At 42.7% G+C, this 22,111-nt stretch overlaps 1 protein-coding gene across 2 annotated transcripts in view; it reads right to left on the bottom strand.

Annotated features, from left to right (window-relative positions):
• Positions 1-6,249: 6,249 nt before the first annotated feature.
• The window catches only part of LOC138648870 (chymotrypsinogen A-like), a 29,552-nt gene continuing 13,690 nt past the window's right edge, over positions 6,250-22,111 (bottom strand). The window contains exons 1-7 of one of the 2 annotated variants that reach the window (XM_069738836.1): positions 20,253-20,329; positions 20,038-20,141; positions 13,791-13,870; positions 7,182-7,260; positions 6,876-7,056; positions 6,599-6,732; positions 6,250-6,458 (exon numbers count right to left, since the gene is read on the bottom strand). In XM_069738836.1, the coding sequence (XP_069594937.1) occupies positions 6,297-6,458; positions 6,599-6,732; positions 6,876-7,056; positions 7,182-7,260; positions 13,791-13,870; positions 20,038-20,141; positions 20,253-20,304 (792 nt within the window). In that variant the 5' untranslated portion in view covers positions 20,305-20,329 and the 3' untranslated portion in view covers positions 6,250-6,296. Of the gene's footprint in view, positions 6,459-6,598; positions 6,733-6,875; positions 7,057-7,181; positions 7,261-13,790; positions 13,871-20,037; positions 20,142-20,252; positions 20,330-22,111 lie in introns of those variants that run through there. The other variant, XM_069738837.1, reaches the window with a different exon arrangement.

Below are 22,111 nucleotides of genomic sequence, written 5' to 3'. Positions count from 1 at the left end.
AAAAATAAAAAATCATATTTTTTCACAAAAATTATCTTTTCGCCCCCAATTTTTTATTTTCCCAAGGGTAAGAGAAGAAATTGGACCCCAAAAGTTGTTGTACAATTTGTCCTGAGTACGCTGATAGCCCATATGTGGGGGTAAATCACTGTTTGGGCGGATGGGAGAGCTCGGAAGGGAAGGAGCGCCGTTTGACTTTTCAATGCAAAATTGACAGGAATTGAGATGGGACGTCATGTTGCGTTTGAAGAGCCACTGATGTGCCTAAACATTGAAACCCCCCACAAGTGACACCATTTTGGAAAGTAGACCCCCTAAGGAACTTATCTAGAGGTGTGGTGAGCACTTTGACCCACCAAGTGCTTCACAGAAGTTTATAATGTAGAACCGTAAAAATAAAAAATCATATTTTTTCACAAAAATTATCTTTTTGCCCCCAATTTTTTATTTTCCCAAGGGTAAGAGAAGAAATTGGACCCCAAAAGTTGTTGTACAATTTGTCCTGAGTACGCTGATACCCCATATGTGGGGGTAAACCACTGTTTGGGCGGATGGGAGAGCTCGGAAGGGAAGGAGCGCCGTTTGACTTTTCAAAGCAAAATTGACAGGAATTGAGATGGGACGCCATGTTGCGTTTGAAGAGCCACTGATGTGCCTAAATATTGAAACCCCCCACAAATGACACCATTTTGGAAAGTAGACCCCGTAAGGAACTTATCTAGAGGTGTGGTGAGCACTTTGACCCACCAAGTGCTTCACAGAAGTTTATAATGCAGAGCCGTAAAAATAAAACAAAATTTTTTTCCCACAAAAATTATTTTTTTAGCCCCCAGTTTTGTATTTTCCTGAGGGTAACAGGAGAAATTGGACCCCAAAATTTGTTGCCCAATTTGTCCTGAGTGCGATGATACACCATATGTGGGGGGAACCACTGTTTGGGCACATGGGAGGGCTCAGAAGGGAAGGAGTGCCATTTGAATGCAGACTTAGATGGAATGGTCTGCAGGTGTCACATTGCGTTTGCAGAGCCCCTAATGTACCTAAACAGTAGAAACCCCCCACAAGTGACACCATTTTGGAAAGTAGACCCCCTTAGGAACTTATCTAGATGTGTGCTGAGTGCTTTGACCCACCAAGGGCTTCACAGAAGTTTATAATGGAGAGCCGTAAAAATAAAACAAAAATTTTTTCCCACAAAAATTATTTTTTAGCCCCCAGTTTTGTATTTTCCCGAGGGTAACAGGAGAAATTCGACCCCACAATTTGTTGTCCAATTTGTCCTGAGTGCGCTGATACCCCATATGTGGGGGGGAACCACTGTTTGGGCGCATGGGAGTGCTCGGAAGGGAAGGAGCGCCATTTGGAATGCAGACTTAGATGGAATGGTCTGCAGACGTCACATTGCGTTTGCAGAACCCCTAATGTACCTAAACAGTAGAAACCCCCCACAAGTGACCCCATATTGGAAACTAGACCTCCCAGGGAACTAATCTAGATGTGTTGTGAGAACTTTGAACCCCCAAGTGTTTCACTACAGTTTATAACGCAGAGCCGTGAAAATAAAAAATCTTTTTTTTTCCCACAAAAAATATGTTTTAGCCCCGAGTTTTGTATTTTCCCAAGGGTAACAGGAGAAATTGGACCCCAAAAGTTGTTGTCCTATTTGTCCTGAGTACGCTGATACCCCATATGTTGGGGTAAACCCCTGTTTGGGCACACGGGAGAGCTCGGAAGGGAAGAAGCACTGTTTTACTTTTTCAACGCAGAATTGGCTGGAATTGAGATCGGACGCCATGTCGCGTTTGGAGAGCCCCTGATGTGCCTAAACAGTGGAAACCCCCCAATTATAACTGAAACCCTAATCCAAACACATCCCTAACCCTAATCCCAACAGTAACCCTAACCACACCTCTAACCCTGACACACCCCTAACCCTAATCCCAACCCTATTCCCAACCGTAAATGTAATCTAAACCCTAACTGTAACTTTAGCCCCAACCCAAACTGTAGCCCTAGCCCTAACCCTAGCCCTAACCCTAATCCTAACCCTAGCCCTAACCCTAGCCCTAACCCTAGCCCTAACCCTAGCCCTAACCCTAACCCTAACCCTAGCCCTAACCCTAGCCCTAACCCTAGCCCTAACCCTAGCCCTAACCCTAACCCTAGCCCTAACCCTAGCCCTAACCCTAACCCTAGCCCTAACCCTAGCCCTAACCCTAACCCTAGCCCTAACCCTAGCCCTAGCCCTAGCCCTAACCCTAGCCCTAACCCTAGCCCTAACTCTAACCCTAGCCCTAATGGGAAAATGGAAATAAATACATTTTTTTAATTTTTCCCTAACTAAGGGGGTGATGAAGGGAGGTTTGATTTACTTTTATAGCGGGTTTTTTAGCGGATTTTTATGATTGGCAGCCGTCACACACTGAAAGACACTTTTTATTGCAAAAAATATTTTTTGCGTTACCACATTTTGAGAGCTATAATTTTTCTATATTTTGGTCTACAGAGTCATGTGAGGTCTTGTTTTTTGCGGGACGAGTTGACGTTTTTATTGGTAACATTTTCGGGCACGTGACATTTTTTGATCGCTTTTTATTCCGATTTTTGTGAGGCAGAATGACCAAAAACCAGCTATTCATGAATTTCTTTTGGGGGAGGCGTTTATACCGTTCCGCGTTTGGTAAAATTGATAAAGCAGTTTTATTCTTCGGGTCAGTACGATTACAGCGACACCTCATTTATATCATTTTTTTATGTTTTGGCGCTTTTATACGATAAAAACTATTTTATAGAAAAAAATAATTATTTTGGCATCGCTTTATTCTCAGGACTATAACTTTTTTATTTTTTTGCTGATGATGCTGTATGGCGGCTCGTTTTTTGCGGGACAAGATGATGTTTTCAGCGGTACCATGGTTATTTATATCTGTCTTTTTGATCGCGTGTTATTCCATTTTTTGTTCGGCAGTATGATAATAAAGCGTTCTTTTTTGCCTCGTTTTTTTTTTTTTTTCTTACGGTGTTTACTGAAGGGGTTAACTAGTGGGCCAGTTTTATAGGTCGGGCCGTTACGGACGCGGCGATACTAAATATGTGTACTTTTATTGTTTTTTTTTATTTAGATAAAGAAATGTATTTATGGGAATAATATTTTTTTTTTTTTTCATTATTTTGGAATATTTTTTTTTATTTTTTTTTACACATTTGAAATTTTTTTTTTTAACTTTTTTACTTTATCCCAGGGGGGGACATCACAGATCAGTGATCTGACAGTTTGCACAGCACTCTGTCAGATCACTGATCTGACATGCAGCGCTGCAGCCTTCACAGTGCCTGCTCTAAGCAGGCTCTGTGAAGCCACCTCCCTCCCTGCAGGACCCGGATCCGCGGCCATCTTGGATCCGGGGCTGGAGGGAGCAGGGAGGGAGGTGAGACCCTCGCAGCAACGCGATCACATCGCGTTGCTGCGGGGGGCTCAGGGAAGCCCGCAGGGAGCCCCCTCCCTGCGGGAAGCTTCCCTGTACCGCCGGCACATCACGATCATCTTTGATTGCGGTGTGCTGGGGGTTAATGTGCCGGGGGTGGTCCGTGACCGCTCCTGGCACATAGTGCCGGATGTCAGCTGCGATAAACAGCTGACACCCGGCCGCGATCGGCGGCGCTCCCCCCGTGAGCGCCGCCGATCGCGCTGGACGTACTATCCCGTCCATGGTCATAGGGGCCCACCCCACATGGACGGGATAGTACGTCCGATGTCAGAAAGGGGTTAAACGACATCATTGGTTTTAGCATGTCGTGTACTAGAAAACGGGAAAAAAAAGTGCGGTGAAATTGCAAAAAAAGTGCAGTCCCACACTTGTTTTTTGTTTGGCTTTTTTGCTAGGTTCACTAAATGCTAAAAAAAAATTCCAAACTTTGCTAAAAAAAAAAAAAAAAAATTGCGCCATATTCCAATACCCGTAGCGTCTCCATTTTTCGTGATCTGGGGTCGGTTGAGGGCTTATTTTTTGCATGCCGAGATGACATTTTTAATGATAGCATTTTGGTGCAGATACGTTCTTTTGATCGCTCATTATTGCATTTTAATGCAATGTCACGGCGACCAAAAAAAACGTAATTCTGGAGTTTCAAATTTTTTTCTCGCTACGCTGTTTAGCAATCAGGTTAATGCTTTTTTTAGTTGATAGATCGGGCGATTCTGAGCGCGGCAATACCAAATATGCGTACATTTTATATTTTTTTATTGATTTATTTTGATTGGGGCGAAAGGGGGGTGATTTAAACTTTTATATTTTTTTTATTTTTTTAACATTTTTTTCAACTTTTTTTTTTACTTTTGCCATGCTGCAATAGCCTCCATGGGAGGCTAGAAGCAGGCACAACTTGATCGCCTCTGCTACATAGCAGCGATCTGCTGATCGCTGCTATGTAGCAGAAATGGAGGTGTGCTGTGAGCGCCGACCACAGGGGGGCGCTCACAGCCACCGGCGATCAGTAACCATAGAGGTCTCAAGGACCTCTATGGTTACAATGGAGACGCATCGCCGACCCCCGATCATGTGACGGGGTCGGCGATGACGTCATTTCCGGCCGCCCAGCCGGAAGCGGTAGTTAAATGCCGCTGTCTGCGTTTGACAGCGGCATTTAACTAGTTAATAGGTGCGGGCAGATCTCGATTCTGCCCACGCCTATTACGGGCACATGTCAGCTGTTCAAAACAGCTGACATGTCCCGGCTTTAATGCGGGCTCACCGCGGAGCCCTGCATCAAAGCGGGGCTTCTGACCTCGGACGGGATAGTACGTCCGAGGTCAGAAAGAGGTTAATAATTTTTAATTCATAACAAGTATTTCGCACAGATATATGGAACCGCAATGGCTTCCAACGTAGTGCCCATGTACACCAATATCTTTGTGTGCACCCAAAAAAATATCGTGTCTATGGGTCCCATCACTTTGACCATGTGCTGAGATGGTGGTTATGCATAGAAGATGTGTTCTTTTTTTGGATGAGTACTTTGCCTCAATTGGAGGACACATTTGTGATTTACATCGACCCAGGTATAATTCTGTCTTGCTCTGTCCAAAAATATGATACAGTTCCTTAATGATAAAGTGTTCTAAAAGATCGAGACATATTTACACAATAAACCTAATAACAGGAACAACATATTAATATTTGTGAGTTGTCATCCCAGACAGATGATTCCTTCATTCCTGTGTAGCCAGTTTTATGAGTTAGTAGTAAACCATATTCTCTACAGCATAACAATGACATGATGAGCAAGAAGTTTAATAATAGGGGATATCCTAATGCACTTACATCCAAACACAAACACAAGATGTAAATGATAGATCATGCCCATCTCCTGCAATGTGGTTTCCACAAATCAATGCTTCATTGCAACATACAAGTTGAGCCACGACATTTCTAATATCATTGAAAAACGCTGAGTATTTGTCCAAAAATTATCCAGTTTCAATGTCGACTATATATTTAAAATAGTTTTGCAATTTCTCTGTTTTGACATGGCAACTAAGGTTTGCTTTACAAATACCCCTAGGACTCTAAGTGGAGGCTAACATTTCCAACACCCAGTTCAATTGTTTCTCTTATAACTGGGGTAGTGTACTTGTTCCAACAAGAGTGCTATGGTAGACAGAAGGTATATGTCATTGGGCAACTTGGAGAATGTGGATGTATTGGCTGGGATCTTTATTGCAATTTCAAGAAGTTTGTACCAAACTACGAAATTAAATGACTGAGGTTGACTTCTCAGACTTTATTAGAATTAAATAAAAAAAGGTAGATGATATAAAGTTAGGGAGAGAGGGAGAATGCCAGAAGAACACTTGAAAATGTCTGGGGTGCAAGATTTGACACATTATGGTTGCCCTCAAGGCACTCCCAGTGAAGCCCATTGGATGATACTGTCTCATAGGTTATAATTCCTTTTCAGCACCCATGCCTAAAAATATTGATGCATATTGCTGTACATGTCCTTGAAATATAAAATAACTATAAAATGGTATTCTGGATTGAATTTATGCATTTGTATTGTAGCAGTGTAGGTTCTTATGTTGACATTTTACATTACACGTGGCTACTGTTTCTGGGTTTTTTTTTAACCTGTCTATAGTCTGGACATTTGTCTTTATGTATTAATTTGATGCTCTAATGGGGGAGTCAATATCTATTATACAGAATGCATAAAAAAGATCTTATTTTAATAAAATGCTGTTACAAAAAATGCTGCAATAGTAACTTTATTAATGATCAATATTTATAAAGAAACATTTAGTTAGCAGCAACAGTCTGGTCCATCCAGGCTCTAAGAACTGTCACACGAGCATAGACAGCGGGAGTAGATGTGGAGCAAGAAGAGCTTCCCCAGGACACGATACCAGCCAAGGTCCAAGCTCCACTTCTCTGGCACACAAGAGGTCCACCAGAGTCACCCTACAGAAGAATGAAAAACAGTGAGCAAAGTATTTTATTTTTCATACTTTCATTCGGTTTATTCAAGAACAGAAGCTTTTGCAAAAAAAAAATTATATTTGACTAGAAATAAGTATCCTTAAATCAGTAATATCTCATACCATGCAGGAGGAGGCACCAGAGGCTCCAGCACAGATCATGGTGCTCTGGATGTTGGATCCCCAGTATCTCTGGCAGTCACTTGTGGTCAGAAGAGGCAGAGATACCTGCTGCAATTTGCTTGGTGTAACTTGTGCTGAGCAAAATAAAGACGTGTGATGTTTAGAAAAGTCCGATCTGATGGACTTAAAGAGCTCTAAGATTACATGGTTGACCATTCATCTGAAGTTATATTATGAATATCTTGACACTATAGTTACAGGACTTAGAAATCCTTACATGCAGCATTGACGTAGCCCCATCCGGTGGTGACGCATCTCTCGCCTCCATTGAATACATCAGCTGTAGCAGCAACGCACACTGGGGACACGCGACTGTCCAAAGAGGCAGCGCTGGCGAGCTTGATGAGAGTGATATCGTTGGAAATGGAGACGGAGTTGTAGCTGGGGTGCCTGAAGACCTGTTAAAAAAAAAGTCAATCTTTCTCTTTATAGAAAAATTGTAAACTCTGTATAATAAGGTATTATATGTGATCTACTAAAATATATTTGTCCATCAATATTAGACTAGTTTAGCATCTCTTACTTTGGAGACGGTCATGGTCTGAATAGGTTCAGCAGAGGAAGAACGATCAAATTCACCCAGAATTACACGGTGGGAGGTTCTGTGCGTAAGAAAAGAAAAAAACATTCACGCTATAAGCTGTACGGAATCACTTATTGGGAACATATTAACGTATTTTAACCCCTTAGTGACAGAGCCAATTTGGTACTTAATGACCAGGCCAATTTTTGCAATTCTGACCACTGTCACTTTATGTGGTTATAACTCTGGAACGCTTGAACGGATCCCGCTGATTCTGAGATTGTTTTTTCGTGACATATTGTACTTCATGTTAGTGGTAACATTTCTTTGATATTACTTGCGATTATTTATGAAAAAAACGGAAATATGGCGAAAATTTTTAAAATTTTGCAATTTTCAAACTTTGTATTTTTATGCCCTTAAATCAGAAAGATATGTCACGAAAAATAGTTAATAAATAACATTTCCCACATGTCTACTTTACATCAGCACAATTTTGGAACCAAAATTTTTTTTTGTTAGGGAGTTATAAGGGTTAAAAGTTGACCAGCAATTTCTCATTTTTACAACACCATTTTTTTTTAGGGACCACATCACATTTGAAGTCATTTTGAGGGGTCTATATGATAGAAAATAATGAAGTGTGACACCATTCTAAAAACTGCACCCCTCAAGGTTCTCAAAACCACATTCAAGAAGTTTATTAACCCTTTACGTGCTTCACAGGAACTGAAACAATGTGGAAGGAAAAAATGAACATTTAACTTTTTTTTGCAAACATCTTAATTCAGAACCATTTTTTTTATTTTCACAAGTGTAAAAACAGAAATGTAACCATAAATTTTGTTAAACAATTTGTCCTGAATACGCCAATACCCCATATGTGGGGGTAAACCACTGTTAGGGCGCACCGCAGAACTTAGAAGTGAAGGAGCGCCGTTTGACTTTTTCAATGCAGAATTGGCTGGAATTGAGATCGGACGCCATGTCACGTTTAGAGAGCCCCTGATGTGCCTAAACAGTGGAAACTCCCCACAAGTGACACCATTTTGGAAACTAGACCCCTTAAGGAACTTATCTAGATGTGTGGTGAGCACTTTGAACCCCCAAGTGCTTCACAGAAGTTTATAACGTAGAGCCGTGAAAATAAAAAATCGCTTTTGTTTACACAAAAATGATCTTTTCGCCCACAAATTCTTATTTTCACAAGGGTAACAGGAGAAATTAGACCACAAAAGTTGTTGTGCGATTTCTCCTGAATACGTCGATACCCCATATGTGAGGGTAAACCACTGTTTGGGCGCACCGCAGAGCTTGGAAGTGAAGGAGCGCCGTTTTACTTTTTCAATGTTGAATTGGCTGGAATTGAGATCGGACGCCATGTCACGTTTGCAGAGCCCCTGATGTGCCTAAACAGTGGAAACCCCCCACAAGTGACCCCATTTTGGAAACTAGACCCCTTAAGGAACATATCTAGATGTGTGGTGAGCACTTTGAACCCCCATGTGCTTCACAGAAGTTTATAACGTAGAGCCGTGAAAAAAAAAATTGCATTTTTTCTACAAAAATGATCTTTTTGCCCACAAATTTTTATTTTCACAAGGGTAACAGGATAAATTAGACCACAAAAGTTGTTGTGCAATTTCTCCTGAGTACACTGATACCCAATATGTGGGGGTAAACAACTGTTAGGGCGCACCGCAGAGCTTGGAAGAGGAGTGCCGTTTTACTTTTTCAATGTAGAATTGGCTGGAATTGAGATCGGACGCCATGTCGCGTTTGGAGAGCCCCTGATGTGCCTAAACAGTAGAAATCCCCCACAAGTGACCCCATTTTGGAAACTAGACCCCCCATGGAACTTATCTAGATGTGTGGTGAGAACCTTGAATGCCCAAGTGCTTCACAGAAGTTTATAATGCAGAGCCGTGAAAATAAAAAATATTTTTTTTTTCCCAAAAAAGATTTTTTAGCCCCCAAGTTTTTATTTTCACAAGGGTAACAAGAGAAATTGGACCCCAAAAGTTGTTGTCCAATTTGTCCTGAGTATGCTGGTACCCCATATGTGGGGGTAAACCACTGTTTGGGCGCACGGCAGAGCTCGGAAGGAAGGAGCGCCGTTTTGGAATGCAGACTTTGATAGAATGGTCTGCGGGTATTATGTTGCGTTTGCAGAGCCCCTGATGTACCTAACCAGTAGAAACCCTCCACAAGTGACCCCATTTTGGAAACTAGACCCCCCAAGGAACTTATCTAGATGTGTGGTGAGAACTTTGAATGCCCAAGTGCTTCACAGAAGTTTAGAATGCAGAGTCGTGAAAATAAAAAATATTTTTTTTTTCCACAAAAAAGATATTGTAGCCCCCAAGTTTTTATTTTCACAAGGGTAACAGGAGAAATTGGACTGCAATAGTTGTTGTCCAATTTATCCCGAGTACGCTGATGCGCCATATGTGGGGGTAAACCACTGTTTGGGCGCACGGCAGAGCTCGGAAGGGAAGGAGCGCCTTTTTGGAATGCAGACTTTGATAGAATGGTCTGTGGGCATTATGTTGCGATTGCAGAGCCCCTGATGTACCTAACCAGTAGAAACCCTCCACAAGTGACCCCATTTTGGAAACTAGACCCCCCAAGGAACTTATCTAGATGTGTGGTGAGAACTTTGAATGCCCAAGTGCTTCACAGAAGTTTAGAATGCAGAGTCGTGAAAATAAAAAATATTTTTTTTTCCACAAAAAAGATATTGTAGCCCCCAAGTTTTTATTTTCACAAGGGTAACAGGAGAAATTGGACAGCAATAGTTGTTGTCCAATTTATCCCGAGTACGCTGATGCGCCATATGTGGGGGTAAACCACTGTTTGGGCGCACGGCAGAGCTCGGAAGGGAAGGAGCGCCTTTTTGGAATGCAGACTTTGATAGTATGGTCTGTGGGCATTATGTTGCGATTGCAGAGCCCCTGATGTACCTAAACTGTAGTAACCCCCCACAAGTGACCCCATTTTGGAAACTTGACCCCCCAAGGAACTTATCTAGATGTGTGGTGAGAACTTTGAATGCCCAAGTGCTTCACAGAAGTTTAGAATGCAGAGTCGTGAAAATAAAAAAAATTTTTTTTTCACAAAAAAGATTTTGTAGCCCCCAAGTTTTTATTTTCACAAGGGTAACAAGAGAAATTGACCCCAGAAGTTGTTGTCCAATTTATCCCGAGTACGCTGATGCCCCATATGTGGGGGTAACCCACTGTTTGGGCGCACGGCAGAGCTCAGAAGGGAGGGAGCACCATTTGACTTTTTGAGCGCAAAATTGGCTGTCGTGTTTGGAGACCCCCTGATGTACCTAAACAGTGGAAACCCCCCAATTCTAGCTCCAACCCTAACCCCAACACATCCCTAACCCTAATCCCAACCTGATCCATAATCCTAATCACTAACCCTAACCATAATCACAACCCTTACCCCAAAACAACCCTAATGTCAACCCTAACCATAACCCTAATCAAAACCCTAAATCCAACACACCCCTAATCCTAATCTCAACCCTAATCCCAAACCTAACCCTAATCCCAAGCGTAACCCTAATGCCAACCCTAAACCTAATACCAACCCTAATCCAAACCCTAACCCTAATCCCAGCTCTAACCCTAACTTTAGCCCCAACCCTAGCCCTAACTTTAGCCCCAACCCTAACCCTAGCCCTAAGGCTACTTTCACACTTGCGTCGTTTGGCATTCCGTCGCAATCCGTCGTTTTGGACAAGAAACGGATCCTGCAAATGTGCCCGCAGGATGCGTTTTTTGCCCATAGACTTGTATTGCCGACGGATCGTGACGAATGGCCACACGTCGCGTCCGTCGTGCACTGGATCAGTTGTGTTTTGGCGGAGCGTCGGCACAAAAAAACGTTCAATGAAACGTTTTTTTGTACGTCGCATCCGCCATTTCTGACCGCGCATGCGTGGCCGTAACTCCGCCCCTTCCTTGCCAGGACATAGATTGGGCAGCGGATGCGTTGAAAAACTACAGCTGCTGCCCACGTTGTGCACAATTTTCACAACGTGCGTCGGTATGTTGGGCCGACGCATTGCGACGGCCCCGTACCGACGTAAGTGTGAAAGAAGCCTAACCCTAAATTTAGCCCCAACCCTAACCCTAAATTTAGCCCCAACCCTAGCCCTAACCCTAGCCCTAACCCTAGCCCTACCCCTAACCCTACCCCTAACCCTACCCCTAACCCTACCCCTACCCCTAACCCTACCCCTAACCCTACCCCTACCCCTAACCCTACCCCTAACCCTACCCCTAACCCTACCCCTAACCCTAACCCTACCCCTAACCCTACCCCTAACCCTACCCCTAACCCTACCCCTAACCCTACCCCTAACCCTAACCCTACCCCTACCCCTAATTTTAGCCCCAACTGCTGTTCTCCTGCCGGCCGGCAGATGGAGACAGATGGCGGGCGCACTGGGCATGCGTCCGCCATGTTCTTCTGCCGGCGGCCAGGAGGAGCAGCAAGAGGATCCAGGGACCTAGGTGAGTATGATAGGGTCCCCGAATCCCCCTATTTCTCTGTCCTCTGATGTGCGATCACATCAGAGGACAGAGAATTACACTTTACTTTTTTTTTTTTTTTTTGCGGTCGCCGGTAAACAGTTAATTACCGGCGATCGCAAAACAGGGGTCGGTAATACCGACCCCGATCATGCTCTTTGGGGTCTCGGGTACCCCCGGCAGCCGGGACCCCAAAGATTCTCCCGGTGCCGGCCGGCGGGCGCACTGCGCATGCGCCCGCCATTTTGAAGATGGCGGCGCCCACCGGGAGACGCGAGGAGCATCGGGGGAGCTAGGTGAGTATTGGGGGGCCACCTGGGACCCCTTTTCTCTGTCCTCCGATGTGCGATCACATCGGAGGACAGAGAAATTAAAAAGAGATCGCGTTTTTTTGGGTTTTTTTGCGATCGCCGGTAAACGGTTAATTACCGGCGATCGCAAATGCGGGGTGGGTTAAAAAAACCCCAAATCATGTTCTCTGGGGTCTCGGCTACCCTCGGCAGCCGAGACCCCGGAGAAAATCGGCCTCTGGGGGGCGCTATGGACTTTTTCCACAGCGCCGTTAATTAACGGCGCTGTGGTTTAAGTACCCTTAGCGGCCGCCGTTAAAAGGCGTATCGGCGGTCGCTAAGGGGTTAAACACTGAAGAATTGTTTTTTTTTCTGTATAAATGGCTATTTCCCCAAAAAACGGATTTTTTTTTTTTTTTGCAGAGATACGCTGTTAGGGACTGGCGGAACGCACCAAGTACAAGATGAAATGGAACTAGGTGCGTTCGCAGTCCGAGGTCCTCCGTGCAGGAAAAACCCTGCTGCTAGTAAGACGGACTATATGGCGGTACTACAAGTATACACGCACGGGTTAACTACATCCTGCGTGAAGGAAGCGATCCTGTTGCATCACAGGACCGCAGTACCGCACATAGAGCGCGAGCAAGGAGTCAGCGAACTCAAGCCCAACTAGGATTGAAGTCCGATTAGACACTTGCTGGCACAACACCGCAACTGGGTGTGTAAGGAAACTAAATAATAATATTAAGGCACAAGAGTGCGTGCGGTGCCGCACAGACGAACGCCACTAACCATCCAGGCTTGGGTCAGGAAAGCGCAGAGCAAGCGCACGGCGCCGTACAGGCGGACACAGCAACTGGTAGCTGTAATGTGTGTTACGTGCTGTTGGATAAGTCGGGCGCTAGATGGCAAACATACACCTTCCGCGAACAGACATTCAATAGGGAGGGTTATTTAAAGAGCGACTTTCACTCACAACACACACACATATTTACAAGACAATACTAGTGCATGGCCATGCGGTCATGCGCAGTTTATATAGCTGCAGCACAGGAAACAGCTACAGAAGTTTTGCCCTTTCAGGACCTGCCAAAAGGACCAATGGGATGTGCTGCAGCACCCGAGCATGTGACCCTCGATCTCCAACAGGAGATCCTGCCCTGGGCATGCTCAGTGTGTGCAAACAAGGACTTCGATGCAGAAACGTCCACTCGCCGCTGCCCAGCACTGGCTTCAATGGCAGAAGCAGGAAAAGCAGCAGTAACTCTTCGCACAGAGTCAGACTGAGCGAGACGCTGGGATCGACGTCCCTGCTGAGCAGACTCCACTGTGGCTGGAGGAGAATGGGAGACCGCAGCGGAGACGGATCGAGATTCCCCCTGTGCAGCAGAGGAAACTCGACTCCTAACATACGCTAGTAATTTGTCATATGCCAGTCATGGAAACTTTAGTGCAGGAGTAATATGGAACTCAGACTGGAAGTGCACAGGGGCGTGTCAGTGTCCACAGCTATACAGACATGCCCCTAAGGGTCTTCCAGCCTAATTTACTTGAGGCTTCCACACTAGATTTCTCATGATTGGCACATCAGATCTGTACAAAAAAATGTATTGACTTTAATGGGGGACAAGCGCCTTAACAGCCATACCACAACTTTTATGTATAAAATTGTGCTGATCAATTCCCTTTAAATATACAGATAGAAAAATGTACACTAAATCTTATTATGTCAGTGAAATTGCAAAAAAAAAAAATAATTGTAAAATACTTACGTGACACCACAGTGAGCAGCTGTGACAACCCAGAGGCTGTTGATCAGGGAACCACCACAGAAGTGGAAGCCAGTCCTGTCCTGTGAGGTATAATCACATGAGTCATTACTTTGCTCTCGCATTGCTAGGACCTCATGATAAATATACAAACAATAGGGAATAGACACAGACGTGTGGTAAAGATTAGAGTATGTTACTCAGTACACAACCATCTCCAAGATTTCTCCCATTCTTGCTCTCTAATCTTAAGCTTCAACTCCATCAATCACCCAACTTTTGAAAATTTAAAGGAGTTGTACAGGACTATTACATTTTGTTCACAGTGGGTCGAAGAACTAACAAGCAGGTAGTTGCTAACTACCTTCCAATTGTGCCCGGTGCTGATCTCTTCCAGTGATTCAGCATCAACAAAGCAGAGGCTTATCGTCTACTATGCTCTGTTGATGTTGCGTGACTGACGCCAGGCTAATTTACAGCCGGCTCCCCGCTGCCTGTCTGCGGGGAGCCAGCAGTCAATCAACATGATGTCGGCAGTCTCGCCCCGTTGACAAAGCAGCCTGAAGGGGAAGAGCTGTTCTATTGATGATGAGCAGCGGAGCGGTTGGTGACCACTTTGAGCTGTGCCAGGTAGAATAGGCAGTAGATTTTAAGCCCATCGCAAAAAAAATTAAATGTTCCTGGACAACCCGTTAAAAGCAACCCGAAAACCCATCTCTTTAGAGAGAGCTAATGACCCTGCTGTCACTGCATATGAACAGTTTCAACCCTCACATACAATCACCCTGTTCCCTTGTAGAATGTAAGCCCTTGCAACTCGTCCCTCCGTACTAATCTTACATAGTTACATAGTTACATAGTTATTAAGGTTGAAGGAAGACTATATGTCCATCTAGTTCAACCCATAGCCTAACCTAACATGCCCTAACATGTTGATCCAGAGGAAGGCAAAAAAACCCCATGTGCAAAGAGTAAGCTCCACATTGGGGAAAAAAATTCCTTCCCAACTCCACATACGGCAATCAGACTAGTTCCCTGGATCAACGCCCTATCAAGGAATCTAGTGTATATACCCTGTAACATTATACTTTTCCAGAAAGGTATCCAGTCCCCTCTTAAATTTAAGTAATGAATCACTAATTACAACATCACACGGCAGAGAGTTCCATAGTCTCACTGCTCTTACAGTAAAGAATCCGTGTCTGTTATTATGCTTAAACCTTTTTTCCTCCAACCGCAGAGGATGCCCCCTTGTCCCTGTTTCAGGTCTATGATTAAAAAGATCATCAGAAAGGTCTTTGTACTGTCCCCTCATATATTTATACATTAAAATGAGATCACCCCTTAGTCTTCATTTTTCCAAACTAAATAGCCCCAAGTGTAATAACCTATCTTGGTATTGCAGACCCCCCAGTCCTCTAATAACCTTGGTCGCTCTTCTCTGCACCCGCTCCAGTTCAGCTATGTCTTTCTTATACACCGGAGACCAGAACTGTGCACAGTATTCTAAGTGTGGTCGAACTAGTGACTTGTATAGAGGTAAAATTATATTCTCCTCATGAGCATCTATGCCTCTTTTAATGCATCCCATTATTTTATTTGCCTTTGTAGCAGCTGCCTGACACTGGCCACTGAATTTAAGTTTGTCATCCACCCATACACCCAGGTCTTTTTCATTGACGGTTTTGCCCAGAGTTTTAGAATTAAGCACATAATTATACATCTTATTACTTCTACCCAAGTGCATGACCTTACATTTATCCCCATTAAAGCTCATTTGCCATTTATCAGCCCAAGCTTCTAGTTTACATAAATCATCCTGTAATATAAAATTGTCCTCCTCTGTATTGATTACCCTGCAGAGTTTAGTGTCATCTGCAAATATTGAAATTCTACTCTGAATGCCCCCTACAAGGTCATTAATAAATATGTTAAAAAGAAGAGGGCCCAATACTGACCCCTGTGGTACCCCACTGCTAACCGCTACCCAGTCCGAGTGTGCTCCATTAATAACCACCCTTTGTTTCCTATCCCTGAGCCAGCTCTCAACCCACTTGCACATATTTTCCCCTATCCCCATTATTCTCATTTTATGTATCAACCTTTTGTGTGGCACCGTATCAAAAGCTTTTGAAAAGTCCATATACACTACATCCACTGGGTTCCCTTGGTCCAATCCGGAACTTACCTCTTCATAGAAACTGATCAAATTAGTCTGACATGAACGGTCCCTAGTAAACCCGTGCTGATACTGGGTCATGAGGTTATTCCTCTTCAGATACTCCAGTATAGCGTCCCTTAGAATGCCCTCCAGGATTTTACCCACAGTAGAGGTTAAGCTTACTGGCCTATAGTTTCCGAGTTCAGTTTTTGTTCCCTTTTTGAATATTGGCACCACATTTGCTATACGCCAGTCCTGTGGCACAGACCCTGTTATTATGGAGTCTTTAAAGATTAAAAATAATGGTCTATCAATGACTGTACTTAATTCCTGCAGTACTCGAGGGTGTATCCCATCCGGGCCCGGAGATTTGTCAATTTTAGTGATTTTTAGACACCGCCGCACTTCCTGCTGGGTTAAGCAGGTGACATTTAATTGGGAATTTTTATCACTAGACATTTTGTCTGCCATGGGATTTTCTTGTGTAAATACTGATGAAAAAAAGTCATTTAGCATATTGGCTTTTTCCTCATCCTCATCCACCATCTCACCCAGACTATTTTTAAGGGGGCCAACACTATCATTTTTTAGTTTCTTACTATTTATGTAGTTAAAGAATATTTTAGGATTATTTTTACTCTCTCTGGCAATGAGTCTCTCTGTCTCTATCTTTGCTGCCTTGATTTGCTTTTTACAGAATTTATTTAATTTTCTGTATTTATTTAATGCCTCCTCACTACCTACTTCCTTTAATTCTCTAAATGCTTTCTTTTTGTCCCTTATTGCGCCCCTTACAGCTCTATTTAGCCATATTGGTTTCCTCCTATTTCTAATATGTTTATTCCCATACGGTATATACTGTGCACAGGTCCTATCCAGGATGCTAATAAACGTATCCCATTTTCTCTGTGTATTTTTGTGTCTCAGGATATCGTCCCAGTTAATTGCACCAAGATCCTCTCTCATCCGTTGGAAATTTGCCCTCCTGAAGTTTAGTGTCCTTGTAACCCCTCTACTACACATCTTTTTAAAGGATACATGAAAACTTATTATTTTGTGATCGCTATTTCCCAAGTAACCCCCAACCCTTATATTTGATATGCGGTCTGGCCTGTTGGTTAATATTAGGTCTAGCAGTGCCCCCCTTCTTGTTGGGTCCTGAACCAGTTGTGAAAGGTAATTGTCTCTCATAATTGTCAAAAACCGATTACCTTTGCTGGAACTGCAGGTTTCTGTTCCCCAATCTATTTCAGGGTAGTTGAAGTCCCCCATAATAATGACTTCTCCTTGAGTCGCAGCGTCCCTTAGAATGCCCTCCAGAATCTTTCACTAATTTAGCCATAGTTATCATACTTGTTTTTACCCTGTGTTATACACTTTTGTTATACTTATCTAATATAATAAAACACATTTGCAGGCATTTAAAAATAAATAATTATTCTAAAAACACATTTTATGAATTTTGCCTGCACTTTTGCTCTACAATGGCAATGATAATGAAAAGTAATTTGCTAAAATTAATTAAACCTCTTCAAGGATACAAAAGGCAAGAAGTAGAAGGCATGTTATGTGAGCATTAACATCTGGTGTGTGCTATCTTGCTAATCGTTCTAGTATTTGTAAAATAGTGAACTTTTATTTTGAGAATTTTTACAAACTTTTCATGTATTATTAATAATAATAACAATATTACTATTATTATTATTATATTGTAATAATCTAAAATTATTTTTTTCTGTTTTAAGAATTTAACAAGTACAGTGGGGCAAAAAAGTATTTAGTCAGTCAGCAATAGTGCAAGTTCCACCACTTAAAAAGATGAGAGGCGTCTGTAATTTACATCATAGGTCGACCTCAACTATGGGAGACAAACTGCGAAAAAAAAATCCAGAAAATCACATTGTCTGTTTTTTTATCATTATTTTTGCATATTGTGGTGGAAAATAAGTATTTGGTCAGAAACAAACAATCAAGATTTCTGGCTCTCACAGACCTGTAACTTCTTCTTTAAGAGTCTCCTCTTTCCTCCACTCATTACCTGTAGTAATGGCACCTGTTTAAACTTGTTATCAGTATAAATAGACACCTGTGCACACCCTCAAACAGTCTGACTCCAAACTCCACTATGATGAAGACCAAAGAGCTGTCAAAGGACACCAGAAACAAAATTGTAGCCCTGCACCAGGCTGGGAAGACTGAATCTGCAATAGCCAACCAGCTTGGAGTGAAGAAATCAACAGTGGGAGCAATAATTAGAAAATGGAAGACATACAAGACCACTGATAATCTCCCTCGATCTGGGGCTCCACGCAAAATCCCACCCCGTGGGGTCAGAATGATCACAAGAACGGTGAGCAAAAATCCCAGATCCACGCGGGGGGACCTAGTGAATGAACTGCAGAGAGCTGGGACCAATGTAACAAGGCCTACCATAAGTAACACACTATGCCACCATGGACTCAGATCCTGCAGTGCAGTCCCACTGCTTAAGCCAGTACATGTCCGGGCCCGTCTGAAGTTTGCTAGAGAGCATTTGGATGATCCAGAGGAGTTTTGGGAGAATGTCCTATGGTCTGATGAAACCAAACTGGAACTGTTTGGTAGAAACATAACTTGTCGTGTTTGGAGGAAAAAGACTACTGAGTTGCATCCATCAAACACCATACCTACTGTAAAGCATGGTGGTGGAAACATCATGCTTTGGGGCTGTTTCTCTGCAAAGGGGCCAGGACGACTGATCCGGGTACATGAAAGAATGAATGGGGCCATGTATCGTGAGATTTTGAGTGCAAACCTCCTTCCATCAGCAAGGGCATTGAAGATGAAACGTGGCTGGGTCTTTCAACATGACAATGATCCAAAGCACACCGCCAGGGCAACGAAGGAGTGGCTTCGTAAGAAGCATTTCAAGGTCCTGGAGTGGCCTAGCCAGTCTCCAGATCTCAACCCTATAGAAAACCTTTGGAGGGAGTTGAAAGTCCGTGTTGCCAAGCGAAAAGCCAAAAACATCACTGCTCTAGAGGAGATCTGCATGGAGGAATGGGCCAACATACCAACAACAGTGTGTGGCAACCTTTTGAAGACTTACAGAAAACGTTTGACCTCTGTCATTGCCAACAAAGGATATATTACAAAGTATTGAGATTCAATTTTGTTTCTGACCAAATACTTATTTTCCACCATAATATGCAAATAAAATGTTAAAAAAACAGACAATGTGATTTTCTGGATTTTTTTTTCTCAGTTTGTCTCCCATAGTTGAGGTCTACCTATGATGTAAATTACAGACGCCTCTCATCTTTTTAAGTGGTGGAACTTGCACTATTGCTGACTGACTAAATACTTTTTTGCCCCACTGTATATCCCTAATTCTGCTTTAATATTTTTCGTTACCAGGGTGCATTCTTCATACTGGTGCTTAGGTGACAATAGCATAGTATAAAGAAATATTCAAGAAAGTCGAAAATTTGATCGAAGCCTGAAAGAACCCATTGTAAAGGTTCACTGAAACATCAGTTTTTCACGAACGAGTTCTATTGATGTTCCTCATGGGTGGAACTTCTACACATCATAGTTTATAAGGGTGTGTTCATTTGTCCGTGCATTTTTGCAGCCTGAGTGGTCAACACCAACACACGGAGACATGTCCCCTTTTGATCCTAGTCATGGATTAAACTTGCCAATGTAAGTCTACAGGTTCATGCAAAATAATCAGACAGCACGAGGATGCCATCTGTGTGCTTTTCAGTTTCCTGTTTGATAATACAGCTTGAAAAAAAAAAACCTCTTCGTATGCAAAAAAAAAGAAGAGAAAACACATTGATCAAACTCTGGTGAAAATCTGATTAAACAAAACTAAAGAAAATCATTTTTTTGCAAACGAGAAAAGTCACTAACATCTGAATGAGCCCTAAGTCCAAGTCATCTGTTCGGATTTATTGGGACCTCATTTTTGTCATGATCAGATGCCATAATGACTCTGAACAGGACCTGATTATTTTACTGCATTCCAAAAAAAATATCAGATATAAAATATAACATATATCATGAATAAACAGGTTTGAAATATGTTCACAGTTTTCACTGTACCTGAAGGGAGACTTGCCATGGCCAGGAACCAGAAACCGCAGTCTCACCATTTACAATTCTGGCGTAGCCAGAAATAACAGGCTTGATAGCTGGCACACCACAGCCTAAATATTAAAGAAATATTATTTGTACCATTGTGAATTACTAAAGAAAATAAATGTTAGTAATTTAAAAAAAAAATTTAAACAAATGTTTAAAGTAATTTTCCAACTCACCAAGAGAACCCCCAAAGAGGGCAAGGCATGAAAGAAGCCAAAGGAATGCCATTGTGGTTCACTTTCCGGCAAGTGGTTTTGGAGCAAATTTGTGAAGTTTTTATACTCTTGACTGACCAATCAAGTTAAAGCTCAAGTTATCAGAAGTTTCTGTTTAAGAGGTTTTTTTAAACCCTCTATCAGAGGCCTTGGGTTAATATAGAAAACTCTACCACCTGCACGAGGAGACCAGATAAGCGCAAGCTATACAGTGCATCATGATCAATCTAGTATCTGAATTGAAAACTGTAGTTATGCTTACAGCTTCTGTAAAGTAGCAATGGGTCAAAACTAGTAATAACATAAAGTTTAGACTTGGCAGAAAGTTACTACATACACAAGTAAAATAATATAATAAAACTAGTACTTTATCTAACAGCATTTTATGTTTCGTACTTTAGTAGTCTCCACGTCAAGTCATTCCTTGAACGGTTCATCAAAATATCTGAACATATAGTAATTTCGCCAAAAACCTTGCTCAGAAGAAACAACCTTTTATCTTTTTTAAAGAAGACTTGTTACGAGGTCAAAAGTGGGTCTTATTTTAGTCCCACTGTTCCCCTGAGTATTCCGTTTTTTTTTCTTTTGTAAAATCCATCATCCAGTTCCAGAGATAAAAGGGAGGGGTTTATCATGCTAATTTTTGCATGTCTTTATGAAAGGGGCGTGACCCATAGGATCCTCTCGGGCGTGTCTTTAGGCTGCTCTGCATTTATACCCTGCGAGCAATGCCCCCTTCGTAAAGACCATAAAAATTAGCCCTAAAAAAGGCTCTGTAACTGTACTGCAAATTTAAAAAAAGAAAACAACTGAATACTCAGGGAAATAGTGGAAATTAAATCTGAACAAAAAGAGATCACTTTTGACCTAGTGACATGTCCTGTTTAAGGATTCCAATGCAAAGTAAAAAGCAGCCACCTAATAATGTTCAAACCTGGGTCAGGAAATAATTCATAGGCAGATACAGTAGGTTGGAAAAAGATCCACCAAGTTCCCCCTTTCCTGATCAATAACACATTATTTATAACAAGATTATTCATAAATAGATTTTGCGCATTATCATGCCAACTGTACAGATTGACACTGATGCCATGTAACCTCAATATACACCTGTAGTGCACTCGATACAGCCCCATTTATTCCTCTGGAGTTCTAGGCCATAGGGTAGAGTCACTCAATTGCAGTCTGATATTTTTCCCCAAACTCATTGACTTGCATGGCGGAGTGCAATCCGATTTACATAGCTCTGTCCTACATAAGACACGGCACAGCATACAATCGTCCTATCACTATGCCAAAAAGGATTTCTATCCAGCCTGTCTAAGGCACATGGCACCTATATACACCTACCCAAAGAAAACAACACCCACCTGGAAAATAAATGGATCGCCCTCCAGGTCTGTGGGGTATTCGGTACCGAGTCCAGTACTGAAAAGGATGTGTCATAGCGGCGGCAACCTGGTCCTTGGCCCTGGGCGTCCAAGTAAAAGGGATGGTCTTTAAAGAGGCTTGAATAAAGTTTGTTCATGATGCCACCTGTGGTACTTGGTCAAGGGTGACCGACGCTGTTTAAAGGGGTCATCTGGGGTGATGTTGTGGCAGCAGGGATGTTATGGCTTCACACAGGTGAAGCTGGGTCCCCAGGACTCCCGGATTAGTAGGGTTGCAGTCTCTAGTTTTTTATTGATGGATTCAGGCAGCCACAGTCTAGGGTACCGGATCACAGGTGCAGGTATGGCCCGAACAGCTTGGAAGCAATTCTGGAATCCCCTTTGCCAGGTGGGATTAAAAGCCTTCCCTATAGCTGTAACGAATGGAAA

The sequence above is a fragment of the Ranitomeya imitator genome, chromosome 9 (genome assembly GCF_032444005.1).
Source record: "Ranitomeya imitator isolate aRanImi1 chromosome 9, aRanImi1.pri, whole genome shotgun sequence".
NCBI lineage: Eukaryota > Metazoa > Chordata > Amphibia > Anura > Dendrobatidae > Ranitomeya > Ranitomeya imitator.
Note: the sequence above shows the minus strand (reverse complement) of the source record. Positions and strands in the feature narration are given on the sequence as shown.